Source organism: Perca flavescens, chromosome 15, assembly GCF_004354835.1.
Source record: "Perca flavescens isolate YP-PL-M2 chromosome 15, PFLA_1.0, whole genome shotgun sequence".
Taxonomy (NCBI): domain Eukaryota; kingdom Metazoa; phylum Chordata; class Actinopteri; order Perciformes; family Percidae; genus Perca; species Perca flavescens.
Window position 1 is genome coordinate 24,024,722 of NC_041345.1, and position 22,755 is coordinate 24,047,476.

Sequence of the window (22,755 nt, forward strand, 5' to 3'; positions counted from 1 at the left end):
GGTTCCCGGCAGAGGTCAAATACACCATTTGGCGCTGGTCCTCTAACCTTGCAAGTCTAAATTGTGCCTTTGGATTACCATACATCAAAATAAATTCCCTCAGTGCCCACCACACAAGGCCTTGATCACAGAAGAGAGCTTCTTTTATCTGTAGCTCTCACACTTTTGGCCATGTTTCTGGTCCGCTGGTGAGTCAGGCCTATACTTAGTGTGCCCGTTTTTACCAAACTGAGGGATATTTCATGCAGCCCTTTAGCCTCAGCCGACATTTATAGACAGAGGGGGACACTTTAATATGTTTGTCTATGTGTGTCGTCCGTTGCCGTCACCGCTCCTCTCCTGCCCAACTCCTTCCATCTTTCTAATGCTCTCCCATCCAGCGTTCACTGGCAGTCTGCCCGGTGCTCGCCACCCAGCCTGAACATCTTGTGTGTGTGTGTGTGTGTGTGTGTGTGTGTGTGTGTGTGTGTGTGTGTGTGTGTGTGTGTGTGTGTGTGTGTGTGTGTGTGTGTGTGTGTGTGTGTGTGTGTGTGTGTGTGTGTGAGTGAGAGAGAGAGAGAGAGAGTGTGAGAGAGTTCAAGCACTTATTTATGAAATACTGTACGTCTTAAGGCAGTAACATAAAATACCTGACCGTCAGATATTGCAGAAGGGCACTACATCAGAGGAGCCATTGATGTATGTTTTTTGGCATGCTCTTCTGCAGCTATATGTAGCTGCGTAGCTCACGCTGGCTTTGGCTTGGAAATCACAGTCTGCCCCAGATATGAGGCCATCCAGGATCCCGTTCATTCTATGAGGCATCCTGACAAGTGCAGTGAGTAGGTTGGTCGGAGTGTTTGTCGACTGTGGTCCTCTGGGATCATTGGGGTTTGGGTTTAGTCCGATAGTTTGCATCTCCAAGAGGAGACATCTTTGAATGGATTTCAAGGATATAGACTTTGCTGTGTTTGTACATACACACTCCAGTGGTGACCATAAGTGGGCCGCCATTGCATTTCCCAGCTCTCCTCTCTCTTGACACTGTGCCTCTAGCCTCCCGACCTCCCCACCCCTCCCTCCTCTTTTCTCCCGTCACCTCCCTCCCTTCGCTCTGAATCCCTGCTGCTTCAAAAACATGGCCTCTCCCCGGACCCTGCCCTCAACCCCACCCCACCCCCCCCCCACACTCCTTCAATCTGCCGGACATGGTACAGCCCGCTGACTGTACACAAACAGAGTATTGGACAGACAGATTGTGAGAACCCATCTGTATGTTAAGCCAATCAACAAATCAATGAATGAATCAGCCGATCAATCCATTGATTTCAATCATAATCATTAGATTCTTGCAATCAAATAAGAAAGTGATAAGCTTTATTTATTTATTTTGAGTAGAGTCGAAGTAAGAAAAGCAGCCATGTTTGATTAAAACCTCGTCTCTGTTCTGCCATTTTGTTGATCCCCTTTTTGCCAGGACTCTCATCGCCTGGTTCTCTTAAGAAGCCGGGGAAATTCGATTTCAGCGCCCTCTCCTCCCAGACGAGGTCCCCCCGCATGGCGTTCACCCACCACCCACTGCCAATGCTGGCGGGAGTGAGACCAGGTGAGACCAACCCAGCTCCAGATCCTCCCCAATCGCCCCCACCCCCAACCCTTCCTCTCTCTCCCCCCCCCCCACCATCTCTTCTTCAGGGCCCCAACCCCTTCCCCCTGGCACAGAGGTGGGAACATTGTCTCTGGGAGATGAGAGGGGCTGGGAATGAAATGCTGGCAGGTAGCTCTGTAGGCCTGTGCTCCCCTCTGCCTCCCCCACCCTCCCCCTGCCTATTCTGACTTAGTAGGGTGAGGGTCAAGCTGGTGACGGAGCTTCTGGGGAGTCTGGGTGTGGTGTGTGACTTTTCTGGGTCTGTCTGTCTGGTGGGTGGATGGTTGGTGGTTGTAGTTCTTCAGTTATCTATAAAGATCACTGTCTTCTTCTTAGAGTGGAAGAACAACCCAGGGTTGCTGCTGTGCATTCTGTCACATCTCTGATTGCATGAAGGTTTGGCTGATTATAAGGCTTTTGTGCTCTTATTTTGGAATTTGTTTCTTAATGACTTATATAACACTTGAATCAAGTTTCATTTACTCATTGACTCCTGGCTTGTTTTTTCATGTTTTCTGACATTTGACATTTGTTTTTACAAAATTTCTGAAACTTCTAAAAGTTTGCAGAAAATTAAGTTTTAAAAAGTGAATATCTAAAAGACTAAATAAATAAATAGACTTGTATAATAGACCTTTAAGTGTCTCAAATGCAACAAAACACAAAAATTTTTACAATTACAGATAAAATATCAGTAAGTAACAACTGAACAGTGTCGTTAAATTTTGAATTGTAATTTCTTGGTGGAAAACTTTAATGATTTACACCTACAATTAAAGGGAACCAATTTTACACATGTAGTTTGTTCAGACTGTGAAAACCGCTTTGTAATGTCTTTTGTGGCTCTGAAGAGAGTTTTCCAAAGTAAATGGTATAACCCTGATGATGTCGTACTGATGTCATCAGTGTTATATCTGCTTTAAAAAAAATTAGTTTGAGGTTTGAGAATGGTGGGCATTTAAGAGGCAGGTGGGGGGAATAAGAGCTTGATTCATAAGAGTAGGGCTGCACGATGTGAGGAAAATATCTAAATGCGATTATTTTGACTGATACTGCAATTGCGATATGATGCACGATATTGGAATGATCATTTTGGTGATGACAATACAATACTTAATTAAGAATGGGTTGACACATATTTTGCCTTTAACAAATATTGTGCCCCTGTGCAATTTGGATATTGCACTAATCCATATTGCGATTTCGATGAAATTGCGATTAATTGTGTACCCTTACTTGAGACTAAAAGTCAACATACTTCTCCTGCTTTGGTTTTGACTAGTTCTTTAGTTGTGAATCTCCCATCTTTATGGAATTGCAATACCACATCACTGGGGTCATAAATCTTGGCATGGGTTTTTTTATGATGCTGGATTACCAACCAGGCAAAGTGGGAATCTACCTTGGACCCCAGATCTCCTGGTGCACTCTCTGTGTGGCAATTGGTTTGTGGTTTTTTCATTGATTGCAGTTTTGCTCGGGAGTATGTACCACTAAAGCACAATATCGACTGATGTGATCTGAGCCTTAAAGTGGGTCTTGAGACCCCATCTTTAACAGGTTCCCTCTGTCATCATCAATCTTGTTTTAAGGTGATACTGATACCATGCTTACATTGTGGATATTCCTAAATTCATGTGTCGATTCTACTGTACACGTTGCACAGAGAGTTGGAGAAGCGAGGCTCTCTGCAAATTATTTTTACCCGAGGGCCCCCAGGCTGATCTGGCCGCGGGTCTTTCCATTTCACTGTTCCCTATCTTCTTTCCCATCTTTTTTTACTTCTTCTTTCGGACATGCTTTTCTTGACACTTTTGGAACAAATTGATCTCAGTGTGGGCGAGCACATGTTTGTATTCATAGTGGCAAGGGCAGAAAATAAGGCTCTGAGTGTAAACCAGCTGATCTCCACCAGGCTGAAACAAGCAGCTCTTTATAACATCAGATATCAAACAGAGCCAGGGGCTTCGATAATAAATCATCACTCTCTCGTCATGGCAAAGATCGTAAAAAGAGAGTTCCTCTTCTCTTTTGAAAGGGCCCGTCTGTGAATTCACCCAGCGAAGGAGCTCACTGGAGATAATTACCCATGTGCTTTAGTACTGTAGCTAGGCTACATCAAAGGCTTTTTAAGCCAGCAAGCAGATGTGAAGCAATGAGGTTGACCGCCGTGTCATCAAACTTTCCTCCGTGGTTGTTGACAGAACCTATGCCTCTTGAGATACAAGACAGCAAATGTAATCACCACACACACTCATATACATGTTCACGCTGACATACACAAAGTACACAATATCCCATCCTTGTTGTGGCCAGCAGTTGTGATTTATACAATTGTGATTTGTTTCTTTTTACACAAACTCTTACAGTGCACAAGCTGGAACTGTTCCTGCACTGGCGTAAAAGTGCCTACCACATCATCAGCGTTGTTGTTTTTCTGTGTGGAAGATGTGATCCAAGAGGATTTAGGGGTTGGTGAAGTCTGGTTGAGGAGTGTGTTAGGGCTAGCCACTCGCAGTGGTGGTTGTGCGAAAAGTTGGTTTTGTTAGTATTTGTCCCTCTAGCTACATTCAGCTGTCCTCCCTCTAGAGCAGTGATTTCCAACCAGGGCTACTCATCCCTCATGGGGTACTTCTGCAGTTGAGTAGCTTCACTTAGCTTGGGAAGAAAAGGATGAGAAGCGGGGTACACAAGTCGATCACAGGGTGGACACAGAGATGGACAACCACTCATGTTCACATCAGCACCTACGGGCAATTGGAGTGGAAAAAAGCACACGCAGGCACAGGGAGAACATGCAAACTGCAGAAAGGCTGACAGTGAGGTGACAGTGCTCTCTACTGTGCCACCCAGAAATCACAATTTGATTTTATATATATATATATTTAGGTAAATCTAATGGATAAATTGTTGAAATGGTTAACTAAAGTAATAAAGAAAATTGGAAATAGATGGCTACAAGTAATGGATAAATAGTTGAAATAGTTAGCTAAAAGTGATGACTAAATGGTTGAAATAGTTAGCTGAAAGGCATGGCTAAATGGTAAAGAAGCTAAAAGTAATGAATACATGGTTGAAATAGTTAGCTAAAAGTAATGGCTAAATGGTTGAAATAGTTAGCTAAAAGGCATGGCTGAATGGTAAAGAAGCTAAAAGTAATGAATACATGGTTGAAATAGTTAGCTAAAAGTCGTTAATAAATGGTTGAAAAAGTTAGCTAAAAGTCAGGGCTAAATGGTGAAGAAAGCTAAAAGTAATGAGCTCCTGCCACTAATTAGTAGTATGAATGCAGACTTGACCAAATAGACCTAAACATTGAGAGTTCAATTGTAAAAATAATTATTTTTTAAATAAAAAACATTAACGCCCTATATGTAATCAGTTGTGTTGAATAACATCCAGTTTAAAATCAATTCAAATGAACAGATTTGGAATATGGTGATATGGTGGGTGGTGTCAATGAAGGGGTACTGGAATTCATCCGACGGGGCAGTAGGGTTGGGAACCAGTGTTCTAAAGGGAGAGGAGACTAGGTAGGGGGTGCAGGGATTCCCTCTGATCCTGTTTCCCCCCCCCCCCCCCCAACCATCATCCCATCCCCAACCCGCCCCCATACCCCCAGAGTGTTTGGCCTTCACCCAGTCTCTAATGGGATTAGTAGGGGACTAATAGATGCAGGGAGACAGCTTCACTGGGGAACAGGCAGCCTGGCATGGGAGCAAGGTGTTGCTGGGCTCCGAGGCTTAGGCTCCTGTCTAGGGGGTAATGCAGCAGGGTTGGAACTCTCATGAAGTACACTCACACACACAATGTATAAGATGCAAGAACCACAATGAGTGTTGGCAGCCCAACATGGGCAGCTGGGGGGCCTAGATTGGATTGGGGTGGGTGTCAAGACTGGCACAGCGACGAGGAGAACAAACTTCTAATACAAATCAAGGAGATTTAGTAATGGATATAGGTCTGATAGAGAGGGCTTTGTGTTTGGTCATAGGGTAGATATGAAGCTCCAAAGCATATTAACAGAAAAGCATCAATTTAGACATACAGTGTGAACGTACAGATTAGTTCTGTCATAGAAACAAAATGTGTCCGATGAAAAACGGCTTTGCCGTCTGGATGCCAAATTGCATCAACGCCAGCGAATCACACCCTCAAAACAGCACACAGGCATGCAAGCATTAAGACCGGCTAATTTAAGACAGTGCTCAATGATCTCTTTGTGCTTTTTGTAAATGCAAGCTCTTTGGATCTGATTTCAAAATACAGCGCTTGCATCAATTGAATTTGTGCACGTTCAGGTGTGTGCAGTGTCTGCCTGTGTACAAGTCTGAATGGTGTTGACTTGTTATGTAGTCTGCGAGTGTGCACATATGAATGCAGTGTGTGTGTAAATCTCCTCCATAAAGCTGTTTAGATTTATTGGAGTGATTATAAAACATTACGACAATGCCCATAATAGCTATTAACTTGAAATCAGCTTTTATACTTTACTGTTTCCAGTTGTGATGTGATTTTGTTGCTATCCTTCATCAGTCACTCAACACATCTCTCCCATCTGTAAGAATGTGTAGGAATTCAATGGCTAATGTCTTCGTCTTGCTCTCTGCATCTTCCTCTACTTGTGTTCCTCTAATAGAAATGTATCTGTTGGCAGGGAGTCCCCGTGCTTCAGCCTCGGCCTTGCACTTCCCGTCTCCCTCCATCATTCAGCAGTCTAGCCCATACTTCACCCACCCAACCATCCGCTACCACCACCACCCTGGACAGGACCCCCTGAAGGAATTTGTGCAGTTTGTCTGTGCTGATGGCTCGGGGCAGGCCGGCGGACAGGTAAGGCATGCTGCCAGAGAAGAGAAACCCTATTATTTTAAAAATATGCCATTTATACAGAAACTGTAGGTGGTGTCACACCTACAGTTTCTGTACAAATGGCACCTAGCTTGCTTTAGTATTGCAGACGACTGAAAGTACAAAAATTAGTGTAAAATAAGTAAATTAGTGGAAATAATTAGTGTATGGAAGCAAAAAATGGTCACAATAATAATTATAATTTCCATAAGAAACTGTTTACCTGATTGTGAAATTTTACTAGGTGTCAACATTTAAATACCACTAAATTGATAGCATTGCAATAGTTTACTTTGAAAACCATCGGTCTGACTTAATGTGGTTTGATTCTCCCTTGTTAAAACTTTTAGTAGGTCACATTTCAAATACTTTTTTTCTGGTTTACAAATTTAGAGAATTCCAGTGTCAAACACTCAAGTTTTTTTTTCTTGAATCATGAGACTGATCTGACTGGACTTAACCTGATAGGACAGCTAGGTCTGATCGATTCTTTCAAGCTGGATGGATAGAATTTTGGTGTGTGAATGTAACAAACCTCATATAAAGCAACCTGCTTTTTTGACATTGCTTGAATTTTTAGATCCAAATTTGACTGAACTGAATTTAAGCAACTTCAATAGTTTTTTTTTTTAAATATTGGATGCTTACAAAATTAAAATTATTATAGTCTGTTTTTGCTTCCGTATGTGTGCCTATTTTAGAAAAGTCAGCAGCAACGTGTTTGCATTGCTTTACAATGCAATATTGCTATAATTACATTATTGTCATTCCTTTAAGTGCTCACAGTGCATGCCAAAAGCTTATTACATGGTGTCATGTATACATACAATATAGAGAAATGCACAGAAATACACTCCACAAGTGCACACATAGACATTTGTTTATTTAATTGGTCTACAAATTTTTGTATTGTCTTGTCGTTGTCATTTTGCCGTTTGCTGTTTCAGACCCCAACGTTTCCCCTCCTCCTTTTTTTTTATTAACTTTTTTGCTCCACCCAACCCCTTAGAAGTTACAACCATCAGCACAAGAGTGAATCAGTCACGGCACACTTCAGTCAAACATACCCGTCCTGTGTTGTGTCATTGTGTTTCTGTTTTCATCTCTAGCCTTTTAAGATTTTAGTTGGAGTTTGGTTGTTTGGTGCTGGTATCGTTGGTGGTGTTGTGCTTGTCTAGACGAGTATTCTCCCATGGTTTTGATTTCTTGCCATCTTCTGGACAAACCCAATATACGTCAATAATGTGCTCACTTCCCTCCTCCACCCACCACGGACCACCCCTGTGGAACCTCTCACCTCAAGCTCCAGCTCCCACTCCTATCAAACCCAGTGGTGTTATTATTTTTCACACCTCCATAAAAGATGCCGTCCACATACATCATTCCTTTGGTTGTTGTTTTCCACCACATCCTCTCCCTCCTTCCACCATCGCCTTCTCCCCCTCCCCCTCCGTCATGGATATTTTTTCGGACCTGGCCTCCCAAGCTGCGTCCTTTTTTCATTCCGTGTCTGCGGATTGTCGCATGTCGCCCTCTTGACCCTATTTGTGTTGTCTGCAGCCAAACGGGAGCGGCCAGAGCAAAATGCCAGGCTCCTTCTTGCTGCCTCCACCTCCCCCAGTGGCCCGCCCAGTGCCCCTCCCTATGCCCGACTCTAAACCCAACAGCACGCCCCCTGACGGCGGACTCTCCTCGTCCGCATCTCCGTGTAAGTGACCCCGCAGAGACCGCTCTCAAAACCAAACCAACAACAACAAAAATCTGAAAATCCCAACCCTCTCCAGTGAAAAGACCCCTGCCATTGTTCTTCCTCCAACTTCGTGCCATCATTGTTCCTGTGTATACAACATCTCACCTCCCTTAACCCTTGGAAGACTGTGGAAGCCAGCACAGGAGCTCTGTGGAGCTCAGAGTAGATCAAGGTCACCAGAGGTCTGGTTAGACATACATTTCATAATGGACTCCCGTGGTAATCATCAGGGTTCTGTATTAGGCCCCATCAGTTTGAGCGGCTCTTCATATTGAGCCCATTCGGCATTGTCTGGTGTGGAAGTTGCATCACCAACCCAGTTCTTCTACTTCTAAATCCTCCTTTCTTCCCCTGATGGACTCATTAGCAAACCTTGTATTTAATAAAAAAAAAAAAAAAAAAAAAAAAAAAAAAAAACTTGAAAAGATTTTTATTATTAATTTATTCTTACTTGTACTTGTGAAGAGCACAAATTTAGGGCAGTGAATTTATATGGACTCCAAAACATTCCATTAGAAATTGGGACATTGGTGGTTTAAAAAAGTAGTCATACTTGTTTTTGGTTGAGCTGATTTTAACTTTGTGATTGTTAAGCAGTGTGTTTTTAAGGTGAAGGTGTGTCAGTCCAACAGAGGGGATTTGTCTTCCTCACATGTGATAGGAGGGGCACTGGATGGAGCACTTTTATTTTTTTTTGTTTTTAGCTTTCCTTCAAATTTAGTGTTTGCGTTTTTTTCCCCCCCAGTCAGCGTCTCTAAGTCTTTTGTCTTATGTATGTTATTCCAATTCTTAGAAACACATGGCTGTATACTGTATATGTCCAAGCACATAAATCTCCAAGTTATCTTTCTCTCTGTCTTTTTCCTTCTTGTCCTTCCTCCGTTTCCTCCACACAAACACAAGTCTGCACACTGCATCCTGAATCCCTTAGTGAGATTCAAATGCTGGAGTCCGTAGGGTAGCTCAAACTGCCCTAAATTTGTCAGAGGCTTTGATGCCAGTGGGTTTTAAGTGTCCCCGACTGATCCTCATGTCAGAATTCTGGTGTGCTCAATCACTTCCAAAGAGTTCATCAACAGGATTTAATCACTCAGGGAGATCTAAGTTTGCAGACTAGGTTTTGGCAAACTTCTCTGTGGAGTTTTGATGACCTCAAAGAAATATAGCACTACTTTCTGTGGTACTTAATTGATTTATCTGATTTTTTTTTTTTGTTATTTAACTGAAGTGATCCAGTAGGTTTACTTTATGCTATCACATGTCTGACATTTTTCTTCAAGAAAAACTATGATAAATATGAAGCTACAGCCAGTAGCTGGTTAGCTTAGCTTAGCATAAAGACTTGAAGTAGGGTGGAAACAGCTAGCCTGGCTCTGTTCAAGGTAACAAAACCCCCCTACCAGCACCTCAGAAGCTCACTAATTAACACATTTTATGTTGTTTGTTTAATTTGTACAAAAAACCTAAATGTGTGAAAATGACACATTGTGGTTTAATGGGGTTTATGTGTCACTCACTTCCTTGAGTCTTGTCTTGTTTTCACACTTTTTGTACAGATTAAACAAACATGATATAAGGTATTAATTAGTGAGCTTTAGAGGTGCTGGGAGGCAGATTTTGTTACCCTCTCACTAGGGATGTCAATGATTAATCGATTATCGGTAATACCGTTAATTTATCCAATTAAAAATATACTGACCGATGCAGAAGACAAGGGATGTGTGGCAAACCATCGTGTAATTTTGTGTAGATTTGCCGTAGTTGCCACTAGGTGGAGACTCTCTCTTTTTAATGAGATTGAGTTACAGGTGTGTTTGGTGACTGCCCGAAAAGGACGCGCAAACTGTAAAACCAACGCACCTCCCTGCCCTCCGAGGAAGCCAAAAGTCGCAGCGTACCTCACGCTGCTCACCAGACAGTCTTGTTAAGGAACGCAAAAATCCCACGGAGTTGTTGTTTGGAGTTGGCTTTGCTGTTTAGCTGTCTGAGGCTAATGCTAACGCTATACTAGCATCTTGAACCGAAGCAGCTGCTCGGTTAATGCAGGCTGAGAAATCAGACAGCAGGATTCTAATTACACATGCTTCCAACTAAATAAACACAAAAGTGTTTAACTGTATTAGCAGCACTTACCTGCTCTTTATATACATTTTAGCGGTGGCAGTAAATGAACAGATAAAGTCAGAGCGACAGTATTGTTTGTCCTCGGGACATCCGTCCAGCTAAGCTGCTGTTTTCCGTAGCTTGGCTAACGTTAGCTACAGTCAACGACACATCACTCCATCATGTAGATCGGGTCTGCAGGTCATTTTAAATAAAAGTCTGCTACATTAATTCGATAACGTTACAGATTATATACGGTTGAAGGTTGTAGGCTTCAACTGTAAATGACCTGTAACTTTTCTTAAAAATGAACCGGTTAGTTGCCAGTTGATGGTTGTCGGGCTACCGAAAGCAAAATTAACCGAAACTGACATCCCTACTTCTGACAGAGCCAGGCTCCTGTTTCCCCCTGTTTTGGTCTTTGTGCTAAGCTAACAGGCTGCTACCATACAGACATCAATCTTCACATTTACCTTTAGGTACAAAAGTGAATACGCCTATTTCCCAGAATGTAATTGATTGCTTTAAGCTGCCAGCTCCCTTTGTGTATGCACTGATATGTTGGTTTGTTTCTCTTCTGTTTCTCTAGCATACTCCACGCCAGGCGCCACAGCTTCCAACAGGTTTGTCGGCATCGGATCACGGGACAACAACTTTCTGAACATCCCGCAGCAGACGCAGGTATGAGTCTGGGATACACTGGCTAGTTTTTGTCTCCATGTGTAGAAATGAGGAGGTAACTCGTCGGTTTTGACTGCGATTACTGGTCTAACTCAGGAAACGTATTAACTGTGTGGATGTTCGCCAGAATACTTCTTATTACCTCCCTCCCTGAAACCTGCTGCTGGGTTTCCTCCACCTCTCCTCTCACACCATCCCACAGCGCACCATCAATGTGTGCATTTGTACATCTGTATTTTACTGTACGTGTGTGGTTTACCATATGTGCTCAACTGTTTATTTGGCACATATGGAGCCTACCCTTCAGGCAAGCAGGCCTTCTCCCTTGCTGCCTTTTTCACTCCCTCTCCTTTCACTCCTCTTCTCTACTTCTCTTTCTCTTTTCAGCTGTGTCCTACTCTGCTCTTCTCCCTCCCTCCCTCTTATTTATTTTCTCTCTCTGCCTTCTACTTTCTCCCTCTTCCACCTTCTTTGTTCCTTCCCTTTTGCCGCTCTGTGCCTCGCTCATATGTCTCGCTCATATGCCTCCTCCATTACCAACCAGTACTTTTCTCATTAGTGTCCAACCACACCCACCTGGAGCCAGCTCCGCTCTGAACACATGGAAACCATCTGAAACTCTTGTTTCTCTGCTCTCCGTTCTCTTACTTTTCCTCCCTTTCCATTTCCCCCAGTCCTGATCCTTTCTGCCCCTCCGCCCGTTATTCCCCTTCAGCTCTTTCTCACGCCGATCTTTATCTTCTTCTGCTCTACCACTTTTCACTGTCAGTTTTTCTCCCCATTCTTCATTGCGCTACCGTCTTTGTTAGTCATGTGCTTCCAGTCCGTAATGGACTTAACAACTTAGTTGTAGTAGATTGACACCCGACATCCATATGTGATTGCTCAACATCTCGTTCCACATTCATGGGCATGGCCGTGGGCAACATGCTGCCATGCTCCACTCTTCTGCTTTCAGGCTTTCGAACAGAATTCTGAACCTGGCTGCAGGGATTGGCTCCCATTTAGCCACAAGAGCACATAGTGAGGTCGTGGAATTGATTTTAGATAATAAGGTGGCATTGTCATGGTAAAACAGGACAAGGTCTTTCCCAAACTGTTGCCACAAAGTTTGAAGCACACTATATAAACCGTGGTTCCAAAAGTGGGGTCCTTGAGGGAGTTCCAGGGGGTCCCCTGGAAAAAGGGGAATCATTATTTTAACTATAATTCCATAACTCAGTGACCGAATGTATGACTATTTTGGTCATCGGTTTCATGCACTTCCTGTAATAAAACATCTAAATGCAAAAACCCCATCGAATGGGGGCCCCTGGGACAAAATCTTGTCAAATGTGGGTCCGTGGTGTAATTTGTGTCAGTTTAGGGGTCCTTGACATAAAGAAGTTTGGAAACCACTGGTCTAAAATATCATTGAATGCGGCAGCATTAGGCATTGGAGCTAAGAGGCCGAGACCAAACGATGAAAAATAGCCCTACACCGAACGTCATGAAAAGTATCTACATAGTTTTTGGCCACGTAGTCTGTCTTCATATGCTCATTGTTCAGTACGGAGCGTCTGAAGTATGGTTTTACTTTTCAAGACCGAACCAAAACACACAGCATTAATAGTTTGCATGTGGCCTCTCAAAAAATGACACAACAAGATTGATGATCCACTAAAAGAAATGATAGATCACGAGACAAAGAGCATGTCAGAAAGTGTGTATGTGGTGACTGCAGGACAAGCCGGAGAAGCTCTCACACTGACAACAGTGGGCTCCGTGTGCCCTCTGGTGGCCGATGTGGAACACTGCGAACAGGAGGAGAAGGGGAAACGAGATACCAACGGGGCAGGACAAAAGGGGAGACGCAGGGAACGGAGGGACCAAGTTTCGGCCCTTACAGAAGTCACGTCCTGGCCGTCTCGTTACCCCCGGCAACCAGACATGATGTCATAGCCAGTGATCTTGAATTTGAGAAGGGATTGCTTGAGAGGGGGTGAGGGGGCAAGGGGGGCAGGAAAGAAAAGAGGGTGGTCACTGTCTGCTGCCAAGGATTTAGTAGGAGTGTTCACGGGAGATAGATGGATTGTGTGTGAGAGAGAGAGAGAGAGAGCGCACACACACACACACACAGAAGGAGAGAGAGGGAGAGTAACTGAGAAGTTACAATGCCCAAGGCCTGCTGGGACAGTGCCCAGGGGAGTAGGGTAGCTGAGAAGGGCAGGAGGCAGAAGGGGGGCATTCATGCGACCTGTTTGAGTCAAACGAAACAAAAGGCTGCTTCCCTGGAGCCTCAGAGTAGTTTCCAAGGCTTGACTTCTAGAATGTTGGCGGCACTAGCACCCAGTGCCAGATCCTGCAGGCCAAGCGGGGCAGCCAACAGCAGCGACGGTGACCCATTTCTGCTCCCTGCTTCCCGCATAGCGGGAGAAACCCAACGTGAAGATGGTGCAAGTAACAGAGAGCGCCAGACTGCTGTCCCCCTGCTGCTGCGTGGCCATTAGTAGCCATTCACTGCCCGGCCAAATTGGAGACACACCGTACTTCAGTCCAAAAATGGACAGAATTGATGGTAGTAGCTGGGCTGGTGGCCCAGATGACTGTTCTGTCACTGTAGGAACCTCTAGTGGAGTCATTTTCAGGGACAAAATAACAAAGACACCTTACTGTACAACACTTTCCGTAGGTTACATCTGTCATAGTGGTTTCTGATATGTTTCCTTGTCAGCACATCTTTCTTTTTATCAGTAATCCCAGTGGTCGTCCACCACCGTGACTGAAATATCAGCAATTATTCAATACATTACCATGACATTTTGTACAGACATTCGTGTTCCCCAGAGGATGAATCCTGCTCACGTTTGTCAAGTTATTTCTTTTAGCAAAGTGCCAGACACAGTCATTTGCCACTTTCAATTAGGCACACCCGCACAAATATTCCTACTTCTTCTTTTTCTTCTTATTGAAGAAGTCTCTCAGATGAGACACGGAAAGTCTTCAAGCACCTTTAACCAAGTCCAGATGCCCTTGATCTTAACCGCCCTTGGATGACTTGAATGACTGAGAACTTTTACAGACATCTTGCTAAGCATTTTGGTACCGTGTATGAACACCCTCAGAAAGGTACGGGAGTATGAAAGGATAGCTAGGAAAATTGCCGAAGAATTCTCTCGGATGTGAGACAAAACGTCCCATTTAACCAAGTCCAGTTGCCCTTGATTTTAAACTTCCTTGAAAAACGATGACCTGGATGACTTGAGAACCTCCACAGACCTATTCCTACCCCATCATGTATATAAATGGCAGTGGACAAAATATTAGAAACACCTTTTTAAAGGTAAAACCAGTCTAGTACAATACCGCCACGCACTACAACAATAATTATAAAAGTAGAAAAGTGTCAACATAAACTTAAAAATAAATTCATGGCAGGGCTGTTGTATTGGATCGCATTAGATTGTACAGATGTATCTAATAAAGTGCAGTGTTGTAATGTAACGAAGTACAAATACTTTGCCACAATAAAGTTCATAATCAAGGTTTTTCTTTACTTCTCAGAAAATTACTTTTGATACTTAAGTATAGTAAATATCAGATACTTAAAGAGACCTTTCCTCAAGCACTATTCTAAAAGGTGACTTTAACTTACTTTAACTACCAAAGTCATTTTCTGGTAAAATACTTTATGTTTCATATACGTTTCATGTCCATCCGAGCCACGGGAGTGCTCAAACTCAGTCGAAATCACCAAATTGCAGCCGATTCGAAATGTATTCTAAGGTGTTTCTGTTATTCCTTCTTGTGTATGCACGTTGACACACATTTTACTGGTTTTGATACTAACGTGATCTCATTCCCCCACACCCCACACTCCCCTCCCCTCCCCCCCCACTCCCCTGCTCTTCCCCTTCTTTTCTTTTCCAGTCTTGGTTCCTCTGACAAGATCTGTGTACAAACCAGCAACTAGAATTCTTTCTTTACAATCGGAAATAGAAAAACAGAGAAACAACCCGCAGGATGATAATCGTCCTCCAACCACCCGACCCGCCGACCGGCCCTGACAGTACGTCTCAACCTGATAACAAAATATAACCGAGCAACGCAGGAAATTCCAGCAGCATGACGCTTTTTAGAGGAACTCTGGACTCATTTATCCAGTCAGAGGGAGGACCCGTCTCGAGCAACGAGATGGATCGAGGGTAAAGATGAATGGATGGACAAGAGGATGCCCAGGATAAAGAAGGGGTAAGGGGACAAACAGCAGCAAGCAGGTCTCTCCTAAAACAACCACCACCACCGAACCAGCAGCAACGCAGGAGGAACCCGAGGAAGGAAGGGAAAAGCGGTCAACTGTCTCCAACTTTCGTGAGGACGCATTGTGTAATGAATGGCTAAGAAACTCAACTGTCCAACAAATACAAAATCAGGTTCCCACGACACAGATGTTACATTTAAGCTACACAAATCCATTTGGTTTCCAATGAAAGCTGCAGTCCACGCTCCTGTGATGTCTGTCATCACCCGAAAACAGAAAAAAAAAATCCAATCGACCAATGTTTCTCTCCCTCTGAGTGATCATTGACTCTACAAAGTCCCCTTTTTATTTACCCCTGCTACTAACTAGAGCGAGATCATGCCAAAACATATCTTGATTAAGGGTTGCACTAGAAGCTGAATCAATTAACACTAATCGTAACGATGTGCACTATTTACCTACAAGGCATGGGAGGTAAACCAGACTTGCCTATTGAGAGTTTTAAAGAGGAAAAAACAAAAACAACAACCTAGGTACAAGAAGCCTTTCGTGTGTCCTCGACCCATTGTTCAGTTTGACAAATCATTGGCCTCCGCTCATTCTGACATTTCCCCGCACAACGCACACTCACCCAATCTGTGCCATGACCACAGCATGTGTGTGTACGATAGAAAACACACACAGTTGCCCAGTCAAGACCTTTTTAGATTGTAGTCTCCACAGGTGGCGGTGTTGTAATCATATTTTCCAATGTATCTGCACACAGTAAGCCCAGTGAACTCTCTACCTATTTGATTAGATATCCAAACGTCACACACGCTGAAAATCCCTGTGTGTGTGTGTATGTGCGCATCATTACTGGCAGTTTTCACGACTACAGACAGCAGTTATTGGTTCCCCCCCTTTGCCCTCTTTGTAATGTAGATGAATGATTTTGTTATCGCTTGTGTGTTCTCTTATTTGAATTTATTCCTTTTGGATTTGTACTATTTTATAATTGTTTTGTATTTGAATTACAGCACCTTATAGAGAAACACAGTAAGAAGTGGGATGTTGAAGCGGTGTAGACAGGGTGGTTTGCTGACCTGGATCAAATAGTACATACAAAAAAAGCGTTGATATTTTCGGGAAATACACTTTTTACACGTTTTTTTTTTTTTTTTTTTTTTTCGAGAGGTAGGCGAGAAGATGGATACCACACTCAAGTGTGTACATGAAATGTGAAGCTACCACGGGCAGCTGGTTAGCTTAGCTTAGCATAAAGGCTGGTTCCCCTTATTTCCAGTCTTTATGCTAAGCTAAGCTAACCAGCTGCTAGCGATAGCTTCATCTTTTACGGACAGACATGAGTGGTATCGATCTTCTTGTCTAACTCTTGGCAAAAAAAGAAAAAGCAAATACAGGTCTTTTCCACACTGTCAACATTTTTTTTTTCCTCCGTGCCAGATAAACCTATTTGCCACGTACAGTAAAGTACTGCAAGACCACACAATGCAGGATTTTGACAATCACAGGAAGCTTATTTTCTGGGGAACTTACGTGCTGAACCATACAGGTCAACAACAACAACAACAACAAAACCAGCCCCATCTACTATTTGACCCAGGAACAGCTGGTGGTGGAGTGATAGAAAAACAGAACCAAGGAGGAAAAAAAAAGGTTGCTGAAGATGGGACCCAGAGTAAAAGAGAGAGTAGCTCTTCTTTTCTGTCTCCCTAAAGTTTACCCTGTTGTTTACACTCCCAGACGGGCCGCTGCTCCAAGAGCAGAGGGAGCCACACTGTGGAGCAAAATGAATATGTGACATATCTGGCTGTTTGTGGAGAGGGAACGAGGGCCTCTAAGGCTAGCAGTAGGACGATCACCCGTGTGCCCATTTTTGTTTTTTGGTGCACGGGATCAGGTAAAGGATATCGGTTGCTATGGAAACCCCCCCCCCCCCACACACACATACACCAGCACTCCCAACCTAACTATTGTGAATCGATGAGCCCTTAATGATCAAAACTGCACTAAAACAAATCATACCAGCCAACCTTGTGAGAAAAGTATTCCAGTAGATAGACCGTTGCAGTGGATGTATCGCTGGGATGGAAACACACTTGTAGAGCACAGATGGCCACTTCTTAAACACAGACTTATAAAGACCACTTACTATAAATGCAAACCCTCCCCCCCTCACCCCCATGCTCGACTATTTCAATTCAAAGGGAAGTCTTAAAAATAGACAATCTGAGGAGGCCTTTATGCTTTCAATCGTTTTTTATATCCTTAGCCCATACATATATTCTGAGTGATTCAGTTATCTCCTGGTAAAAAAAAAAAAAAAAAAAAAGTTCTAATGACTCATCCAACCTCACAAAATAACTGGACTGCCTGGCCATGTTCTTCACTGCAGGGAAACGCAACATAGTTGGCCAAAAGCGAACGGCGCCCCATCTCATCCGCTTCGTAGAGAGAACTAGCTCGGCTGAGTACGATGTTAACGACGGCTAAACATGATTTACTAATCTATGGAAGTGCCTCTGTATTCCCATTATGCAATTTGTCAAACATGAATTCAGGTTCTTTTTTCTCACATATAAGCTATAGTGAATGGTGGAAAATTTTATGTCAGGAGAAGGGGGGGGGGGGGGGGACAAAACGGTGACAGCTTACTAGATAATCGCAAGCATCTTTATATATAATACACATATATATTTATAGATATATACTTTTTTTTTTTTATTTGCAAGATAAGCTCTGTGGCAGTCTAGTTATTTTTTGAAGCATGGCGTACATCGCACAGTCATAGGATGCATCTGAAAAAGCGCTGATTAGAGCTAAAGTACCAGTCTCTAAAACCCCACACTAAATGATGAAAATTACACAAAATCTGCAGCAAACACAACAATAGACACATAGACAGTGATGGTAATGTAGTTGAGGATTTAAAAAAAAAAAAAAAAAGATTTGGTTTTGTTGTTTTCTTTCTTGTTTTGATGGGAAGTATTGTTCTTGAAACTAAATGATGTATGTCGATTGAGCCATGTGCAATGCCTTGGTAGAGGAATTGTGTTTGTGTGTTAGCGATTGTTTGAGGGTGTCACAAGAAAAGAGGGGGAAAAAAGAAAAAAAAAACCTCTACGTTTCTTTTTTTTTTTTTTTTTTTCAAGTCCACATGCTCCGGGACTCTAAATACGAGGGCAGCAAGAAAAATATCACAGTCTGTGTAAGTAAGTTTGGGGAAATAGTTTTTAATTTCCTTTTTCTTTTCTTTTTTGTTGTTGTTGGGGTTTTTTGTTCTCCTTTTATCGCTTTTTTTAAGAAAAGAAAAAAAAACCCATTTCTAATGATTTGTTTTTAAAATGTGGGAGGGCTGAAGGAACGATTTTGCAACTCATAAAATATATATCACTATGAAACCTGGTGCTTTCGTAAAGAATAAAAGTACATTCAATCTCTATTATACATAAATAATAAACAAAATTAAGTGTTATGATAAAAAAGCAAATCTTTAGGAAAACATGCATTATTCTATTTCTCTTTTTTTTTTGTTTTTGTTGTATTTACCGAGGGGGAGGGGTTCATTGTATGAAAAGGTTGTTGTGACAAAAGGCATTCTCCTTCTTCCCCCCCCCCCACCCCAATATCACATAGCAGAGGAGCAGTCGGAGGGAGATAAACCTGGATCTTGTATCCAACACGATCAATCCTAGTGTGGGACAAAGACAAGATCTTCCCCAAGTTGGGAGATGCACAATTCTGGATTTAAAAAAAGAGGGGAAAAAAAGAGTGGTGATATCTGGTTTGATTTGGTATAAACGTGTAGTTGGTTCAGGGAGAGGGAATCAGCGGACTCTGTCTGGCCAGAGGGGTGCTGCTGTAATCAATTCAAGTGAACCCTCCCCACCCCCCCCCCCCCCCACCCCTTCCCCATCTCCCACTGTAAATGATTATAAATATTTGTTTGGTGATGTAGTGTTATAGACTCAGAGCATCTTAAAGGTTGTCCCTAAAAAGTGCCTTTTGTTCACAGATTCCATCTTGTAATCCTGAGTGCCCATCTCGAATGAGAAAAAAAAAAAAAAAAAAAAAAAAAAAAAAAACGTCCCCTCCTTCATACTTCTATATCTTTCTCTTCCTCTTCTTGGAGCTTTTTAAAAGCAGTATACATAGTACTAAAGGAAAAAAAAAAAATTGGTGTGATTTAGTTCCTCTTTTTATTGTTGAATAATTAAGAAAAGCAACAAAAAAAAATGACAAAAAGAAATTCTGTCTTGCTTCTCTTCCTCTGTATCTTGTCTTCTGTCTATCTTGGACACTGGAGTAGTCTATAGCCGCGTAACCCTCTCTCTTCCCCTCCCCCCTTTCCTCTTCTCCCTTTCTCTGAACGGCGGGGTTTTAAAAAAAGAAAAGGAAAAAAAAATAAGTTTTTTTTTTTTTTTTTTTCTTTCTGTCTGAGCAGAATGCAGTTAGCTCACATGTTATTCTTGTCTGTACGCTTCACATTGTATTACCATACCCATCTTCTTCAGCTTCTCCATTCAACAGCTAATGTAAGTGAACAAGTTAAACCAGGGGGCTCTGGGCTGTGCTGAGACTGGGGGGCCGGGTCAGGGCAAAGAAATAGTCCCCCCGCCCCCCCACCCCCCGGGAGTCGTGGATGACACATCAGCCCATGGCGGAGGGAGCACTCGCGGGAACTTTTGGTTTGGGGCGTAAGCGAGGGAGATGACCAGTAGGATTGCTAGTATAGGCAGGTTGGTTTGTAATCCTTGTTTCCATCTATTTTTTTTTATATATATATATATATATATATAAAAATTGAATTTGGATTTGCTTTTTGATTCTTTTTTTTTTGTCATTGTTACTGCGTATCTTAGGCAGCAGGAAGACGCTGCGTCGAGACCTTCAGTTATGCACCTTTCTAGTGGTTGAATGAGACCAGCTGTTTTTAATTTTTTTAAAGGAAAAGAATGACTTGAAGCACCTTATAAGCGGGCTGGTTCCACAGCATGGAGACTGAACGGCTCAGATTTAGCACAATCATAAAGAGATGTTACACATTGATTCACAGCCATTCTAAAAATCGCAGTGTTTGATCCACGCATTGACCAAAGTGATGATGGTTCCAAAAGCTGTACGAAACTAGTTGGTGACTTCTAGAGGAAAAAAACAAACAAAGCACCGTGAAATTCCACCAGCAAAATCAAGTGATTACTCATTTTTTTGTCCTGCAAAAAAAAGAAAGGGGAAAAAATAAAATAAAAATCTATATATGCAACTTTTTAAAATGTTTTCTTCCATCAAGCAAATGAAGCCAGCAGCAGTATTATCAATCAAACCTTTGACAAGTGAAAGCGCCACAGTTGAGAAGCCATATCTGAGACAAACAGGTTGCACGGGGGCTGTGTGTGTGTGTGTGTGTGTGTGTGTGTGTGTGTGTGTGTGTGTGTGTGTGTGTGTGTGTGTGTGTGTGTGTGTGTGTGTGTGTGTTCAAAGAGCCCAGTCGGACCCTGTGGCCGGACCGTCCGCCATTTTTTTGTTTTCCTCCTTTGTTTGTTTTTGAAGACGTTTTTGTAGGACGCTGGGCCGTGTTTAGTTTACACTGAGCCTCTTGCCTCGGTCCCTGTAACCCCTCCCGCCGAGAGTGCTCCTCCCCCTCCTGCCTCAGACCAGCCTCCCATCCTCAGACACACACCCCCAGAGCCCATGGTAAATGCATGTGTTAATTACAGTTTCTTTTCCATAATAATAATTAAAAAAAAACAGTTTGAAAGGAGCAACACCTTTACTTGATTGAATAAAAGGATGTTCTTGACTGTATCCTGCTTATCTCGGCTGTGATTATTACTGTGTCATTTCACTGGTGGACAAGCAGCTGTCTCAAACATGGCCGTGCTCCAGTGCAGGGGCAGTGGCGGAGGAAATACACACATCCTTAGGTAAAAAAGTACCAATACCACAATGTAAAAATACTCAATACTCTGTTTTCCTTCCTATTAATAGCAGGCCTGATAGAATCTGCAGATTGTTTTTTTACGGTTTTCAGCAGTGATCCAAAATTAAAATCTGCAGTATTTAGCAGACTGTTTTCTGCTTGTGGTGGTGACGTGTTAACATTCTGATACATTTTTTATTTTTTTAAAGGTCCCTTGACATGCTGCTCTTTAGATGCTTTTATATAGGCCTTAGTGGTCCCCTAATACTGTATCTGAAGTCTCTTTTATATAGGCCTTAGTGGTCCTCTAATACTGTATCTGAAGTCTCTTTTATATATACCTTAGTGGTCCCCTAATACTGTATCTGAAGTCTCTTTTATATAGACCTTAGTGGTCCTCTAATACTTTATCTGAAGTCTCTTTTATATAGGCCTTAGTGGTCCCCTAATACTGTATCTGAAGTCTCTTTTATATAGGCCTTAGTGGTCCCCTAATACTGTATCTGAAGTCTCTTTTATATAGACCTTAGTGGTCCCCTAATACTGTATCTGAAGTCTCTTTTATATAGACCTCAGTGGTCCCCTAATACTGTATCTGAAGTCTCTTTTATATAGACCTTAGTGGTCCCCTAATACTGTATCTGAAGTCTCTTTTATATAGACCTTAGTGGTCCCCTAATACTGTATCTGAAGTCTCTTTTATATAGACCTTAGTGGTCCCCTAATACTGTATCTGAAGTCTCTTTTATATAGACCTTAGTGGTCCCCTAATACTGTATCTGAAGTCTCTTTCCCGAAATTCAGCCTTGGTGCAGAATTACAGCCACTAGAGCCAGTCCCACACGATGTGCCATTTCTGTCTGTATCTTTAAATGCTATTGAGGAGGAGAGGGGGGGCAAGGTGGAGGGTGGGGTTGTGGCCTTGACCAACTGCCATGCTTCGCTCGTTTGCCAGCCATGATGTCTCTCTCTTTCTCATGGCCAAATTCTCTGGGCGGGCAAAGCAGAGAAAGGGGAGGTAACCTTTCCCCTTATGACATCATGAGGAGAAGATTCCAGATCGGCCCATCTGAGATTTCCTTTTCTCAAAGGAAGAGCAGGATACCCAGGGCTCGGTTTACACCTATCGCCATTTCTAGCCACTGGGGGACCATAGGCAGGCAGGGGGAAGACATTAATGTTAAAAAACCTCAAAGTGACATGTTCATGCCATGGGACCTTTAAATCTAAATTCTGTGTTCGCAGATTCCCTCTGGCCCTGTAATATGACTTTTTTTTTTTTTATTCACTTTAAATTAGATGGCTGACAATCCCCAGCAAATTGTTGCTATTTCTAGAACCAATTTATTTACAACAGTAACATCCAGGTAGCCTTGCATTGCCAGACCCTCCTCCACAGCGCTGCGGAGGAGGGTCTGGCGAGTCCACACAGCATTCCGAGATGGGAGAAAAACATGCTCTGGTTTATTGGCATTTCTTTAAACCAATCACAATCGCCATGGGCGGTGCTAAGCGCTGGACGAAACAACGGTGACTCTGCAAAATAGCCTCGGGAAGGAACTTGTTTTGGTGGAACACAT

At 42.8% G+C, this 22,755-nt stretch overlaps 1 protein-coding gene across 10 annotated transcripts in view; it reads left to right on the top strand.

Annotated features, from left to right (window-relative positions):
* The window catches only part of nfixb (nuclear factor I/Xb), a 164,387-nt gene extending 149,063 nt beyond the window's left edge, over window positions 1-15,324 (top strand). For 7 of the 10 annotated variants that reach the window (XM_028600536.1, XM_028600540.1, XM_028600538.1 and 4 more), the window contains 4 exons: window positions 1,457-1,585; window positions 6,285-6,460; window positions 10,921-11,012; window positions 14,922-15,324. In XM_028600536.1, the coding sequence (XP_028456337.1) occupies window positions 1,457-1,585; window positions 6,285-6,460; window positions 10,921-10,992 (377 nt within the window). In that variant the 3' untranslated portion in view covers window positions 10,993-11,012; window positions 14,922-15,324. Of the gene's footprint in view, window positions 1-1,456; window positions 1,586-6,284; window positions 6,461-8,038; window positions 8,185-8,410; window positions 8,416-10,920; window positions 11,013-14,921 lie in introns of all 10 variants that reach the window. The other 3 variants (XM_028600543.1, XM_028600542.1, XM_028600545.1) reach the window with 2 other exon arrangements.
* The last annotated feature ends 7,431 nt before the right edge of the window (window positions 15,325-22,755 follow it).